Here is a 16,761-nt window from a genome sequence, read left to right on the forward strand (position 1 = left end):
AGGCATGTACGACTTACATTGTCCCTTTTCTTGAACTTTTCATCAAGAAAATAATTAAATGAAGGAGAGTAGAAAACAACTTATAAAGCTGTTTTATCTAGACAATTTAAAGTAGGCTATAGCTCTGTCTATAATCTTGGTACGAAGTATATAAGTAATATTCTGCAACAATCACTAACATATAGAACTTTATTACTGAACAATAATAAAGTTGCTTTTAACCCTTATCCGGGCAAGCTAATTTTGTAACGTAGACTGCAACTGGAGCCTTATCAACTCTATTAGCCTTACCAACGCGATATGTTCATAACTTTAACTTCGACTAAAGATAGAAGAATTCAGAATTTTATGGCATCGAAATATTTATGGTTATTAAGAAATTCGAAGAAAAATATGAAGCTACTGGGCCTGGGAGGCCTCGGTTGCCCGGATAAGGGTTAATGTGAGTCTGGCATAGGAAAATTAGACAAATATTTTTTATTTATAAATAGTTTAATACTTGAAAGTTTTAAATCTTAAGTTTAAAAAAGATTTTGATACATTAAAGTATGTCATTTTACGTGCTTTGATGTACAGAACTAGGAAAATTATAATCCTCAAGATTACATCGTATACAATCATGGATATGAGGCATTCCCAATAGGTGCCTTCAATAGCTAACTCTTGTAGAAGCTTCGATGGATATCGAAAGTGGCAGTAACCCGTCGAACAATGGAGCTTATCTCTGTCATATCCGTAAAGAACCAACATCACTCCATGGTAGCTGAATCGAATGAAGCTCAAATTTGACAGTGCTCGTATGAAGATATTCATAGCTTTTAGCTGGAGAAAATATCCGCAGAGCAGTAACATCGGAATTGCACTCACAGCTACGAAGAAAATTCCAACCTGAAAGAAACACAAACATAATTACAAGATAGTATAACATGTTTGATTTAGTTAATTTGCTGCTCTAAAGGAAGAACAATTTACTACGCATAACTGGCATATTATTGTTGTAAAGTAGAAGTGATTAGAAATTCACACTGCAACCAAAAATGGGGAACTAACTCTTATTTACTTTAGCCTCTTATTTACTCTAGCCAGATCAATTCAGAAAAGTCTAAAATACAAACCAAATTGCCTTGTTAAAGTACTTGGGAAATCTATAGAACGCAAATTTAAAAGCACGAAAAATACCAACTAAATAAGACGCAAGCCTCATTTATCGTAATCTCATTGATACTGACCATCTCTCAAATTTTAAAGTAAATCTTCTTAACTAGATTTTGTAAATATTTGAAAACAACTAACAAATTAAACTACTAACCAATACTTTGTATGGAGTATTGTGCTGTATGGGTCAGAAACATAGACATTACGCGAAAATGATGAAAAATGAATGGGAGTTTTCGAAATGTGGGTGTGGAGAAGAATGGGAAGAATTAGCTGGGTGGAACGGAAAACAAATGAGAGGGTGTTAGAAATGCTGGGGAAGAAAAACAATTTTAGATATTATTAAGAAGAAGAAGAGAAACTGGTTGGAACATTGGTTAAGAAGGAACTGTATCATGACGGACGTGCTAGAGGATGTGGTGGCAGGAAAGAGAAGGAGAGGGCGAAGGAGACTACAATTAATGGATGATATCAAAACAGAAAAATCGTACGTGAAGGCGAAGAGGTTAGCCGAAGACTGTGGAGCATGGAAGCTTCTCAATTGCAGCAAATGAACAGCCAACAATGGAAGAATACTTATGATGATGAGGGTCACGACCAGCTGTACTCCGTAAAGAGTGTATACGGAGCATGTAATATTTTAATCGTTAAGTTTCGACCTATCTCATGATACATACACGTTTCTATTAGTTCACCCAAATACCAGTCAGACAAACAATATATTCCTTTCAATCTTATTGTTTACTTATCGGTGATATTACTAGTGCAGTTACGTTGTTTTTGTGCTGTTCATAGTAGTTAACGTATTATTAACACTAGTTGCTCCCACAAAACCTTCGGATTGCTATACGCTAGAGGTTAAAATATTGATTAATTAAAATTTCTAATTCTTTACACCTACTTTTTGTTACTTAGTACAACTAATTTGAGGTTACACAAATATTAATGTTCAAATCTAAAATATGGTTATGGCCTGTAAGTGGTAGTATGCGTTCATGTAAATTGGTGGTAAAGCTCTTTAAATTTCCACTGTTCTAAAGGTAAACGACAACAGCTGTCTGTAGTTAAGGGTGTTCACTACAGCGAAATTAAACTACCGGTAATTTTAGAGATTTTCTGTAATATCTTTAAAATAAATAAATAAATAAAAATATTCGAAAAGCAGGAACGTAGTGAATTAGACAATACGATTTTGCATGTGACACCGTTACCACAATTCACATATCTGCTTTTGGGACGCCGCTATTTACAGAACCCGCAAAAAAATGCTAATTCTGCCTACAGTTGCAAATCCAAAACAGACAGATGAGTTGTGATAACGGTATCACATGCAAAATTGTATTGTCTACTTCACTACGTTTCTCCTTTTCGAATATTTTTATTTGTTTTGAAGATATTGCAGAAAAACTCTAAAAATTAGGGATAGTTTAATTTCGCTGTAGTGAAGATCTTTAATATACTGAATTCATATTGCTTACATTAGTACCTAAATTACGACATGGAATAAATATTTGTGGATTTCATACAAGTAATTACAAACTTATTTACATTTAATACGTCCCTTGTCATAATAATAAACAGGATAGCACATTCATGTTCTTGCCTATATACAATACTTTTTTTTTTATGAGGAAATTTTCTATACTTTCAAATCAATATAAACATTTTAAAATCATATTGTATTTTTTCTAATTGTGTGACCATGTAACTCTGGGTTAAACCAGTGTCAAACAGAACTCAGATATTATACTTCATAGCAGATCAACATTAATGTAAAAAACGATATGAAGGAATATAGAGAAAAATACATTGCATAGACCCAGCTTTTCTAAATTTAAGAACAGTCTTTCTTACAGTTTGTCAAGACGAAATACTAACATGGATCCAACAAGTATCAGCTATAAATACACGATATACGTATTAGTTTCTAGACAAAGGAGATCATACATTAAGATAGACAACTACTTCTCAAACAGATCTTATTACAAAATGAATATCTTACAGTTAACAATGATATTGCTTCTATATATATTTTTTATATTATTGCCGTATCTATCAACCCATTCTGATATACGTGTATTAGCACCAACTATTTACAACTGAAAGAGCAGGACGAACACCTAAAGCCAAATCAATACGGATAATAACTTTCTCAATTAGGCATGCTAATAAATGGGAAATACAGTAGCAACGGTTCCTAATTACTTTAGTCACGGATTTCCTTTTTTATTTTAAGTGCAAAGTACGAACTCCATAAATTCAATTTTTGCTATCTGTATGCTAGTAGTAGTAGTAGTAGTAGTAGTAGAAGGATAGGTAGCACTATTAGCAATAAATAAATTACAAATTTTTATTTACGACAAAAACGTACAACGTCTTGTGCATATATATACAGGAGATCCATATTATTATTTAGATCTTTTATAAATTGTGAGATGTAAATAATACCACGAACCTATAAGTTAGTTACAGGGACCCTGTGGATCACCAATTGGGAAATACTGATCTATAACACAACAAGTACGCAATAAAACTTTAGGTTCGAAATTTTTAACAAATATCAGCCACATACTCTTATTCAAACATGTGTTAAGCACAAAACCTAATAACCACTCTATCTTTTTATGGCACCTGCCGTCAAAAATTAAGTACGCCTGTCCTAGGCATGTTAGACTAATTCACGGCAAGACCTATTCACAGTACACTGACACTCACACGTTCGAATAATTCACTATCACTTACAACAATACCAAATTGCTTCCTAATGTGCAGAGCCATCTATCATTGCTGGTGCAACATTCCATTTCTTAGAGTAACGGCATCTACTAAAGTCTCAGCTTCATATAAGGTGAACCTTAGGCACACTTTCAGAGGCTTCCTTCCCCGGAACTGAAGTAAGTTCTATTGCCATTAGATCTACATATCACTCTTATGCATGACATTTTTTAGAATACAGCGTCCCAGTGTAGCCTCACATATTAAATTTAATTCCCCCAGCCCCCCCCCCCCTCTGGACAAAACTTTCTCAGTGAAGATCAGCTTACAACTGTTATAGTCCTTAAGGTAGATTATATATATATTTTAAAAATAATAATAATCTTCACTTAACACAATTTAGAAACAACAGTATCTTCCATGCTCCATTTTAAGAAGTTACAACAAATTGTACGGACAGACTCCTACTCCTTGAATAGCCACATTCTTAGGTAAATTTACATTGTTTACGTTCTTCTGTTTTCTCAGTAAATATAATGATGAATATAGCACTTTTGAAATCAAGTGAGAAATCGGAATTGTTTAAGCAACAAATAAACAAAAGAATACTACATATCTAAATATCCTGCAAAATAAATGCATACCTGCAAGCCAAATGCAGCGCCAAATAGCAGTCCCATCGCTTGTCCATTTTCAACTAGAAACAAACATAGTAGCCAAATCATTATAAATCTTGAAGCCTCCATTGGTTGATCTGATAGAAAATATATAGGGACAAGGCATACTGTTGGGCAGATAAACTGAAACACAAAAGTCGAACTTATATAAGTTGACTCAATATCATACTGTGGGGTCAAAAAGTTATGTAACATCCTATTAAACAGATAATAATTTGAAACTAATAAAAATAATAAGACTTACAGATATCGTACTGGCCTTTTGTACATACTTTGTATAACAATATTAGGATTTTAGATACATAAACAAAAAGAAGCTAAAATACTACAAAATAGGTGAAAGGATAACATATCAGTACTCGGGCATATATGTACTACATAAGCGCAGCTACAACGTTTCATATGAGTCTGCACAAAAGTAATAAAGATAGAAATTGTGTGTGTGTGCGCGCATTAAGATAATTAATAGGGCAACCCAAAAGCATAAAAAACATAATAGCAATTTACACATATGGTTGGTACCTTGAATAGTGATGTGAGGTGGAAAATTTTCCGTTCTAAAAAAAAATATCAGTAGTCAAGTAACAATTCCTCAGCAATCATAAAATTGATTGAATTCATGTACAGAGACGTAAAAAAGTGAAAGATCGTTTAAAGAATCTGAAAATTTTCATGGCTCAGACAATTTTCAGTATAGTATGTAGGAACAAGTTAAACAATTTTTCATGAATCGAATTATTTTCTGTCTTATGTGGAAAAATTGAAGAACTTTTTATGAATCGGAAAATTTTCATCATTTTGAAGCAAAAAGTAAAACAACTTTTTGTGAATCGGAAAGTTTTATTGCTCTGTAGAAACAAGTGAAAGGAATTTTCATAGATCGGAAAATTTTCATGATGTAGAAACAAGTGGCAGAAACTTTTAATAAGCCAGACAATTTTGGATATTATGTATAGTGATGTTAGGTGGAAAATTTTCCACTATATTTAACTGCACATTCAGCTACAAAATTGAATTTCTGTAGAGGAAAGTTAGTCAGCAACAAATTATAATTTTCCAATTAGCTTTCGGGAACTGGAAAATTTTCTAATATTTCAAGTTGAGAAGTAAACTTTTACACAGTGTTTCTCTCTCTCTCTCTCTCTTCATCTGCGAGCTCCTTCGTTGCTAAGCGGTTAGAATACGCGCCTTTGGCATGGAAGACCTGGCTTTGATTTCCAGCGGGAGCTCATGTAGTTCGGATTTCACATTAATCAGTTGGTCCCGTCTTATATACTCTCGCTGCTGAAAGGGAAATTAAACTCAAAATCAACTCAATTCAACTCTCTCTCTCTCTCTCTCTCTCTCTGTCTCTGTGTGTGTGTGTTTGTGTGTATGTGTATGCAAAGTGCAGAGAACATACATCAAGTTCATAGAGTACAAATATCCCATTCTATTATTTAAAATTTCAATTTATTAAAAGTCATGAATGTTTTCCGATTCATAAAAACATACTCCACTTATTCCTACATCGTTGTTTAGCCGTAGAATTTATTGGTAATAAATATTGTCTTAAAAAGTTTCATGAAGTGAAAATCTAACTATTCTTCATTTCAAGTATGTTTCACTATGTAATTTTTCACTTCCCAACTTGAAATATTAGAAAATTTTCTGGTTCCCGAAATCTAATTGGAAAATTATAATTTGTTGCTGTCTAACTTTCCTCCACAAGAATTGTATATCTCAATGTGCAGTTAAATATAGTGGAAAATTTCCACCGAACATCACTATACATCATATCCAAAACTGTCCGGATTATGAAAAGTGTTTTCACTTGTTTCTACATCGTGATGAAAATTTTCCGATTCATGAAAATTCCTTACATTTGTTTCTACTTCACTTTCCGATTAAAACTTTTTCCGATTAATTAAAACTTTCCGATTCACAAAAAGCTGTTTTACTTTTTGTTTCAAAATGATGAAAATTTTCCGACTCAAAAAGTTCTTCAATTTTTCCATACAAGACAAAATATTTCGATTTATGGAACATTGTTTCACTTGTTCTTACATAGTACTGAAAATTGTGTGAGCCATGAAAATTTTCAGATTCTTTAAACGAACTTTCACTTTTTAACATTTTTATACATGATTTCAATCAATTTTATGAATACTAAGAAATTGTTACTTGATCACTGATATTTGTTAAGAACGGAAAATTTTCCGGAAAAGTATAGAAGAAAATTTTCCACCTCACATCACGGCTAAACAACGATGTAGGAATAAGTGGAGTATGTTTTTATGAATCGGAAAATTTTCCGTTTCAAAATTTTCCGGAAAATTTTCATCGCTGTACAGGACAGACAATTCTTCGATTCATGAAACATTGTGTCACTTGTTCCTACATAGTACTGAAAATTGTGTGAGCCATGAAAATTTTCAGATTCTTTAACAATCTTCCAATTTTTAACATTTCTATACATGAATTTAATCAATTTACGAATACTGAGGAATTGTTACTTGATCACTGGTATTTGTTAAGAACGGAAAATTTTCCGGAAAAGTATAGAAGAAAATTTTCTACCTCACATCACGGCTAAACAACGATGTAGGAATAAATGGAGTATGTTTTCATGAATCGGAAAATTTTCCGTTTCAAAATTTTCCGGAAAACTTTCATCGCTGTACAGGACAGATAATTCTTCGATTCATGAAAAATTGTTTCACTTGTTCCTACATAGTACTGAAAATTGTCTGAGCCATGAAAATTTTCAGATTCTTTAACAATCTTTCAATTTTTAACATTTCTATACATGAATTTAATCAATTTGTGAATACTGAGGAATTGTTACTTGATCACTGATATTTGTTAAGAACGGAAAATTTTCCGGAAAAGTATAGAAGAAAATTTTCCACCTCACATCATGGCTATACAACGATGCAGGAATAAGTGGAGTATGTTTTATGAATCGGAAAATTTTCATCACTGACCTTGAACATGGTCGTAGTTGTCTAAGGGTTCAGGAGAAACTAATTTTTAAAAGCATAATTTTAGAAAATAAAGCATAAAGCATAATTTAAAATATATAGCACAATTCTTGGAAAATTCTATTAGAAAAATTCTTGGAAAATTCTGTTTAACTGTGAGTTTAACATACTGCATTAATATTTTTTTAAAAAACCAATATTTACAACGCAAAATCTTTGAGAACATAACAATGCAACAATGAAAAGCTTATTTTTATTTCTGTAAACTTTTTGGTGTAATTCTTTGATGTGGAGAAAAGAAAAAAAGGAAAAGGAGAAGAAAATTTTCTGCCAACAATGAATAGTACACAAGAACTCCAAACTATATTGTTATGTGTACCTTTTGAACTTGAGCACTTTCTGTACTTTTTGGTGGCATCTTTTACTTTTCCTTTCTGTGTATATGTACGTACCTCTAAGGTGTACACAAGTGATAGAGAAAACTGACTCGAGTAAAGCATATCTCTTTACAGTGCACTAAGTAGAAAATTCATTAAATATAAAAGAAACTGGTTGCATAAAATATTAATAAATATATCAAGATATTTAGAATATTCAATGTATAGTAAATATTATACGTTATACATTATTAATGTAAAAAATTATTGAAATTAACAATAAAGCATAATAAAGCATAATTTGGAAAAAATAAAGCATAATTTGGAAAAAATAAAGCATAATTAAACAAAAATAAACCATAATGTGAGTTGCTCTAGTAATTAAATTTCACATACTCTCTCGCTATAACATTCTCACGTAGTCATTTCAATGGGTTTTAAGATATTAAAAATAATACAAAATACTAATTCAATAAACTGAAGAATTATATATAACAAAATTTTACTATGGATAACAATTCAAAAGAAAGAAACAACATCAAAACATTTTATTAGTGTGTGGGCTGCGGTGGCTCAGTGGTAGAGCGTTCTCCTCTGGTACATAGGGTCCTTGGTTCGATCTCATCTTGCGCCAAGTGAACTTTGAGGAGGACAAACACCGTGTGCGTGGGTTTTCTCGAGTTTCTCCCGTTTCCTCCCACTTTCTTCATTCCACCATTTCATTCATTTCTCATCATCACCGTCTCCTTTAGCCTAACCGGCATAACCGTGGGACGTATAACTTTAAAAATTTCATTTCATTTCAATTTTTTATTAGGACATGCACAGAAATACTCGGGGCCCGTACCTATGCCTATCTATGTACATAATTCTTGTAGTAGTTTCATTGTCCGAGGATTCATACCGTAGAACAAAATTTAAAACTTTACATTTTTCAGGTGAAATATTGTTTGTAAATATGTGGAGATTCTATAAATAATTTGTAGTATATGACTATACATCCATAAATTGTGTATGTTCTTTCACTTGTTTGTTTGTTGAGATTTAGGCCCCGTTATACATCGAGGGTACATGAGAAATGGACCTATTAATAACAGAAAATGGCGAATCAAAACACTGATATTAATAAAATATTACAATGTGTCTAGTCCCATAAACAAAGCTCGTTATTTTTATTCGGAATTATCAGGTTTCATACTGAACGTAAATATAACACAAGCGAGATAGAAATTAAATATAGTTTCTTTCTCTACACTTCATTACTTAATTAATAAACATTTTTGGTCTGTTTACATATCATTAGAATCTACAGTTTAAAGTGTAAGCGAAACCACCATAAATAAGTAAGTTGAATACTCTTACATTGGAATTCGAATCCGGGACCACCTACATGATAAGCACCGGAACTAGTCACTAGACCAGCAGGAGGACGAATTTTGCATTTCATTAATGGACTCGATGAACATTGGGTATAAACCCATTCTTAATAAAGAAAGAACTTAAATCTGTGGTAAATCTGCAATCGAAATGAATTAGGTACACTAGTGACTGTTACACTTCCGAGAGACATCTAAAATTTTCATTATTGACCTAATATCTTAGAACTACTCGTATTAAGAGGTATTGAACTCCAGTTCTTCATCTCAGAAAAACGGCAACGGAAGTCAATGTGTCGATCACCCATCCCCATCTAAACGCCGCACCGCTTGGATGGTCAAGTTCTACGTTAGCCCTAACGTTAAAGAGATGTATATTTGCAGATAGTCTATCATTTCAGTATTGTTAAATTATAGCACTGCGTAATAAGAGCAATATGATTAATATTACAGTGATAGTGACCGATATTAAAATTGTGATCAATAACTATAACCATGAATTTTCACAGCGTTTAACATAATGATGATGAAATTAAGAACGTTTGTCAGTGAATTGTTGTAATTCTACTAAAAATTTAATGGTGGCGTACAATACTTCCGGTCAGCTACCTAGCTATCAAAAATCAAGAAAGGCCTTAATTTTTTCTTGACCTAGACTCTTTATATATATATCTTTAAAATAGAATGTTTACAAAAAGAATTTTATGTTATATTTTTTTAAAGTTTTGTGTTACTATAGTTTTGCTATGCGAACATATGACTCAATAAAAGAGCTAAACATACTGAGTTTGAACCTACAAACTATGTATTTAAACATCAACGCTTTATGCTGAAAGTTAGTTTCCCTCAGATAGTCAAAAGCTAAACATTCAACATATATTTCCATTAACGTAGAATGAAAGCATTTCTTCTTAGGCAATATATATAATAATATATATATTTGAAAAAGAAAAGAAAGATAATCACGTTCATGTGGCTTTTGGACAAAAATCACCAGATACTAAAATGACATTTTTAAGTGATGTCTGATAACTCTAAGTTATTAACTTGTTCTGTAATGTTATTAGTTAGAGAAATGAGTTAAAAGTAATCTAAGATTAGTGTTTAAACTTGAGAAAATCAACGACTAACCTGAAATGGTAAATCCACCAAAGATTTGGCGAAATAGTAAGATTTCAATGAATACCAATTATTCAGATATTCTCGTTTGAATACATCCATTTCGGCAGGAACTGTTGAAAAAAAAGCAATATGTTTTTAAAAAAACACAATTGTTACCTAGATACACAAATTATTGTTAACAAGTTCTTACATTGTAGATCTAAATTATCTTTTAGTTGTTTTGAAAAGGGGTTTACAACATCAAATATGCTTCCAAACGAGATTTGCATGTAGGAAAAATCCGGTAGAAAATAAACAATTATTTCACACTGTTTACAGTAAACTACTATTTAATCGTCTATTAACTACACTTAATCTTCATTAAACTTCAGCGTTTTGGCCAAAAAGAGCTGGGACATATTGTCATACACATCAGGACGTAGTCATGGTCGCGAGGACTCGATCAAAAAAAAAAAAAAAAAAAAAAAAAAGCTGTTTGACAAGTATATTAAAAACTTCACTCTAAAATTAAAGTTTCTCGTGTCTTAAACACCTACAGAATTCTCGAATTTATTGGGCAAAATAAATCTAGTACAACGAAAATTTTACCTAATATAAATTAAGTTTTACCAGACACATCTTTACACTGTAGTACACATCGAACGAAACACGCATACTATTTGGGTTTAAATTACTGAATTACTAGATTAATTTACATGATAAACAAAAATATAATATCAACTATTGATCACAATTAATGAAAATAACAATTTTTATCATTTGTGACTAACATGATAGTCAAAACTATATATTATTTATGCTATTTATATTCAAATATATCACAAGCTATGCGTGTCATAGTTAAAAGTATCTTATGACGTTAACGAACTAACTACAAAATTATACAAACATGCTTGCTTTTTTAAATTAACTTTTGCAAATGAATTCGATTATAAACAATTCATTTGGTAATTTTAGATACGTTTAGTCTCAAAATCACTACTTTCATTTCTGAGGTAAGTGAATTTACGCTATGTTTGATGAGAAGATTAAATGCAAGTCACGTTTTGTACTGGATACTAATTTCTGTGCACTTCGCAATTACCATTCTAGCCATTTACACGCGTATAATATATGACCTCCTTGAAAGACATTAGAGCTAACAGATGCAATTCAAAGAAACTATTATCTATCTTTACTTTTTTCTAAAACGTACATTTTGAAAATGAAGCAAAAACGAAACTATCAGGTGGTTCCGAGCATCAGCTTTGACCTTTCTAGTGTCTGTAAGGTTAGCGTACGCATCTTTGGGGAAGGAGATCTGTGTGCAATTCCTGGTGGGAACTTGTGCGGTTTGGATACCACGTTTAGCTGTAACCCCATGTCTCATATAGCCTCGTTGGTGAACGGAACGCTGAATTACAATCCAATCCAAAGATCTAGTTTCTCTTCTACCCACAAAACCTCATGCGCTGATGAGCTTTTTCTTTTGTTGCAAGATTATTCTGCTATCTTCATATTCAATGATCGTATGCGTGCTACGTATATGAACAGACATTTTCGTTGCATTTTTACAAAATGCTAAAAACAATACTTTTGAGCTAACTGGTTAGAGAAAACATTAATAATTCTAACTAATTGAAAGTTGCCATTACATTTGGGTAGGCGTTCACCCAGAAAACTTTCTGGGAGGAGTCCAAGCTTTGGGGCGAGGGGTTAAATACAACAAGCTTCATCTATGTAGTATTGAACGGGTATTATTTTGCACCCGAAGACGATAAGTAATTGTAAAATACTTCCATCTATATTTTCAGAAAGTGATAGAACTAAATTGTTTTTATAATAGAAATAGTACAGATGAAGTGTAAGATCAAATTTTTATGCTCCATCAATCGTTCCCTTGTTAAACAAATATAGTTTTATTGAGAACTAGTTGAATATACCCATGCTTTGCACGGGGGCTGTATTTGGAAGTCAACGCCTGTGTGAGTATCACCATTGATCTCAGTGGCCGCGAAAACTATAGATTTGATACGAATATAGGTCATTTTGGATTACTTTTATATGTCTCGGTATCTAACTTCTTCTCTTCGGTGAACCCCGGCCCGGAGCCGAATACCGTGAGTTTGGAAGTTAATGCAATCGGAGTTTCACCATTGATTTCAGCGACCGCGAAAACTATGAATTCAACACTAATATCGGTCATTTTCTACTACTTTTACATGTCCCGGTACACGCCCCCCTGAGACCCCCCTGGTTCGAATTTTGACAAAAACGTTTAACTCTGATTTGGAGTCTGGACCAAGGTATTCGTGACTAAAATGTTGTAACTCTCGGTCAATTTTTCTGGTTTCCAAGCCGGTTCCGGTAAACGCCCCCTGAGACCGCCTGGTTCGAAATTTGAAAAAAGGGCTTCGTCTTGATCTGGGGCCTGGGCCAAGGTACGCCTGACCAAAATTTGGCAACTCTCGGTCCATTCGTCTGGTACCCAGGTCGCACACAGACAGACAAACACACAAACAAACTCTTTATTTTATTTATATTAGAAGTAAACAAATGTATGTTAAGTTAGGAAGTTCTGGAAGGGGTCTAGACCCGGTGGACTACGTCCCTGTATCTCACTTAAGAGCTCATATCAACCACTGCCACGTTAGAAACTTATTTATTGGTTTCAAGAACTTCTTATCGTACTTAGTAGTGAAACAGCTCACAGTTACTTATTTGGAATGTTTTGCAAGTATATATCCTCGTTGATCAAAAATGGAAGCTTAAAGATTAGAAAAGTAATAACTCCTAACTTATTATATAAGTTAATTCATTTGCGTTTCTTTATTACAAATTATTTTAGTTTTGACATGCAGAAGGATACTAAAGTGATCAGGCATGTGCGCAGGGATTTGTTTTGGGAAGTTCAGAGCTTTTCTTTCGAGAAGATCCAAATTAATATGAGGATAAACTATATTAAAATTTGTAAAATTACCACTAAAATTAGACGAAATTTACAGACATTTCAGATCTCCAGGATCCTTGTGTACTTTCTTAAAAGTGATTCACTGATACATTCATTGACATTCATAGAAAAATGTTGTATTCAGTAACTTCAAATTTGGACGGTATAATTCTTTTATGAAGTTAGCAAGCAAGTAATACGAATAGATGTTTCGAAATGCGGATATTGTTATTCAATACCATTAAGTTTCGTTTTTATTTGGCATTTGGTATGATGTGTAGTTACTTCTCTTTACAAATAAACAAATACTTGCTGAATGTTTCTCAAATTAAACATCCAAAAAATGGAAAAAGATGGAAAATTATTCGAAGAACGAGGTAAAAATGTTCAGATTGCAGTTCATAAGCCTGAAGAGAGAAATTTCACGCTTAAATTTCTAACTAATGTTTAGAAAAACACGTGTTTGAACGTTTCTGTGCAATTCGTCTTTCAAGGAAGATGCCTGTTATATAAAAACAATATCTTTTACATAATAAAATTTTGCGTAGATTACTATATCGTAACGCAGAAGTTTGAACAAACAGTATTTCATATATCGACATCATTTTTGAGATAATGAAAGCACGTCGCTTGAAGTAGGTAATTACGATCTGAAACTCGACTCTAGGGAGGAAAGATTTTACTAATATCACATGTTTGTGCACAATTTCGGAGGTTTCAAGTTATGAAATTGCGTTATAAAGATACTTCTCGATACACAGGATACAAAGATATACTTTACTTTCCCGAATTCAATGTAAGTAAATTTTCAACGTAGTAGAACGAGTGAATCAGCACAAAGTAATTTTGGAAGTTGATAGGTTATGCAGAAAGTAACGCACCAATATACAGTATATGTGCACAATACCTTATATGTGAATTATGCAACTTAAACCATGAGCTATCAATGCATGAATGTATAAAATTGTTTTGAGTAGGAAATCTGAATACTTCCTGTTTAATTTGATCACCTATCATGTAATTACTCCCCACTCCACATATTCAGTTATGCATATTCCCTTTCTTATACTCATTCCTAATACGATTGTAGACTATGCTACATTATATAGTGAATTAAAAGGTTTCAAAATATCATATACCAATTGCAGCAGTCAGCACTATCATATTTTGTAATGACGAACTATATCATGTTCTGGTCGAGATCATCCTAGCTAATACAATCCAGTTTTACATTATTGTCTGTGACTGGAAATTTTTATGCGGCGAAGATTTTGCTTCAATTCAATGCGAGATATGATGACACATTTACTGGGTACAAAGTGTTTAGTGTTAAAATGTTACAAGCGCTGATAAGTGAAACACACTTCGTCAGGAATTTAAATCCATCATTGATACTTAAAATGATATTGAAAAAATGCATGGAAGTGATTTTAGAAAGTATATAATGTTGAAAGAGAACAGTATAGAGAGTTTATGAGTGCTGTTACAACTTTCAGAAAAACTTTATCAAGAAGGATAGTGAAACTTTACAGTTTATCTTTTCCTAAAAATCCATCTGAAAAATAAACGTTTGTATGTTTTCCACTAAACGCTTCAATATGTAGATATTTGTGAGTACTTGGGCGACTTTCCTTTATTTGATGCATTTATTGAAGTGTCTCATTTGCGCTGATCGTATTTGTGAGGCCACATTCAGGTAAATGAAAACATTTGAGAGTTTGACTGCATTTACTGCTTATTAAGATATGGTTCTTTTAATCTCGAAAATATGGGGGAACCGCAGCAGGATTATACTAAAGCACCGTATACTAAAAGTTCCTGAGTAAATGCTCCGTTGTGGGAGAAAAGGAAAGAATATTCAAAGCAGCGTCATCTAATATGCGATTAAAGTAAACAATTCAACAACCTCAAAATGACGTAATTATCGGTGCTGAATGTAACTTGGTGCTTATTGATGCTACAGCTAAGGTTGCCTTCGAAATAAGAGTTGAGGCTGTTTTACCTCGAAAAGGTGTGGTAAAAATGGTGAATGATGTATATTTCTATAGAAACAGAACTGTCTCGTTTCGTATCTCATTACGAAAATTCGATGTCGTCTCATCTTTGTCAACCTTAGTGCAATATAAATTTGATGGATGTTCGAGAAAAAAAAACTACGGGGTGTATATGACAAGAGACAGGCCTCTACACTCTTTTCCAAACAAAGTTGCTATATAGACGCAATCATTAATATCGTTGCCCGCGAAAACGATATTCGCCTTTTTTAAATTCAAAACGAGAAGTACGAAAATTTGGAAACTAAAAGGGATAGCATTTTTGAGATGAGACATTCCATGAGTCTCGTGGCTAACACTAGTTCACTCAGTTTTAAATCTCATGGTATCATATGTAAACTTGTAAACATAGCGTAATAAAGCATAATTGATAAAGTTATTGTATGAACAGAATGAAGAACATAATTGATAAAGTGATTGTATGAACATAACGAAGAGCATAATTGATCAAGTGATTGTATGAACAGAACGAAAAGCATAATTGGTAAAGTGATTGTATGAACAGAATGAAGAGCATAATTGATAAAATGATTGTATGAACATAACGAAAAGCATAATTGATAGTGATTGTATGAACAGAACGAAGAGTTTATCAATGTATAAAGATATGCATAGGGATGCGCTCGAGTAAAGTCGAGACAGAATTTTCCTGACAAAATCCGAGTTGAGACACACCTCTTCCAATAGAAAAATATATTTTTCGAGTCGATACATCACTTTTACAGCACATTTTCGAGACGAGACAGTCTCAAATCTTACATGCAAGTCATTGCACAATATACTCCAATAATAAATATGATTTAAATGTTATATCACATTATTTTTGGACTTCTTACGACACGGAAAGGATCTGTTAACTTCTGGATGAAATTAAAGCAAAAATCAGTGTATATATTTACAAAACAAGACAAGAAAAGGTTTTCGAGAATCGAAATGGGACGAGAAAGGTTCTTCGAGATTTGAGACGAGATAAAATTCTTGTTTCTCGCCTCATCTCGTCTCGTAGGCGACACTAATTAGTAGAGCTTTCTATATGACTAGTAGAAATTTGCAAGAGTAGAAGAGATGCGTAATGTTAAACCTTTTAATATTTTCTGTGTCGTAAGCTGCAGCTTTTCGAATGCTTTTGGCAGGGCTGTAGTCGAGGGTACATGGCGGTACACGCCGTGTACCCTCTGCTTAATCTTAGTCTTAGAGTGTACTTTCTGCTTCAAAGCGTATAGCACTTTCTACTTTTGTTTCGTTTATATATATTTATTTGATTAGGACATGACTCCAATGTTAAAGTCACTATATTGCCTTTTTTCTTATATTCTTACCAGGTATACAAATATGAGTCATGAGAAAATGGCATGAAATGCTTTTAGACTATAAAACAGTAATGTATCCTTCA

General features: G+C 32.8%; 1 protein-coding gene across 1 annotated transcript in view; it reads right to left on the bottom strand.

The window, feature by feature from the left end:
- Nucleotides 1–477: 477 nt before the first annotated feature.
- LOC145690365 (ATP-binding cassette sub-family G member 1-like) overlaps nucleotides 478–16,761 on the bottom strand; it is a 127,713-nt gene continuing 111,429 nt past the window's right edge. Inside the window, exons 9-11 of the mRNA XM_081765191.1 lie at nucleotides 10,395–10,495; nucleotides 4,515–4,670; nucleotides 478–888 (exon numbers count right to left, since the gene is read on the bottom strand). Coding sequence (XP_081621317.1) covers nucleotides 493–888; nucleotides 4,515–4,670; nucleotides 10,395–10,495 — 653 coding nt within the window. The 3' untranslated portion in view covers nucleotides 478–492. The remainder of the gene's footprint in view (nucleotides 889–4,514; nucleotides 4,671–10,394; nucleotides 10,496–16,761) is intronic.

This window comes from Thermobia domestica, chromosome 7 (genome assembly GCF_964235325.1).
Source record: "Thermobia domestica chromosome 7, izTheDome1.hap1.1, whole genome shotgun sequence".
Lineage (NCBI taxonomy): Eukaryota > Metazoa > Arthropoda > Insecta > Zygentoma > Lepismatidae > Thermobia > Thermobia domestica.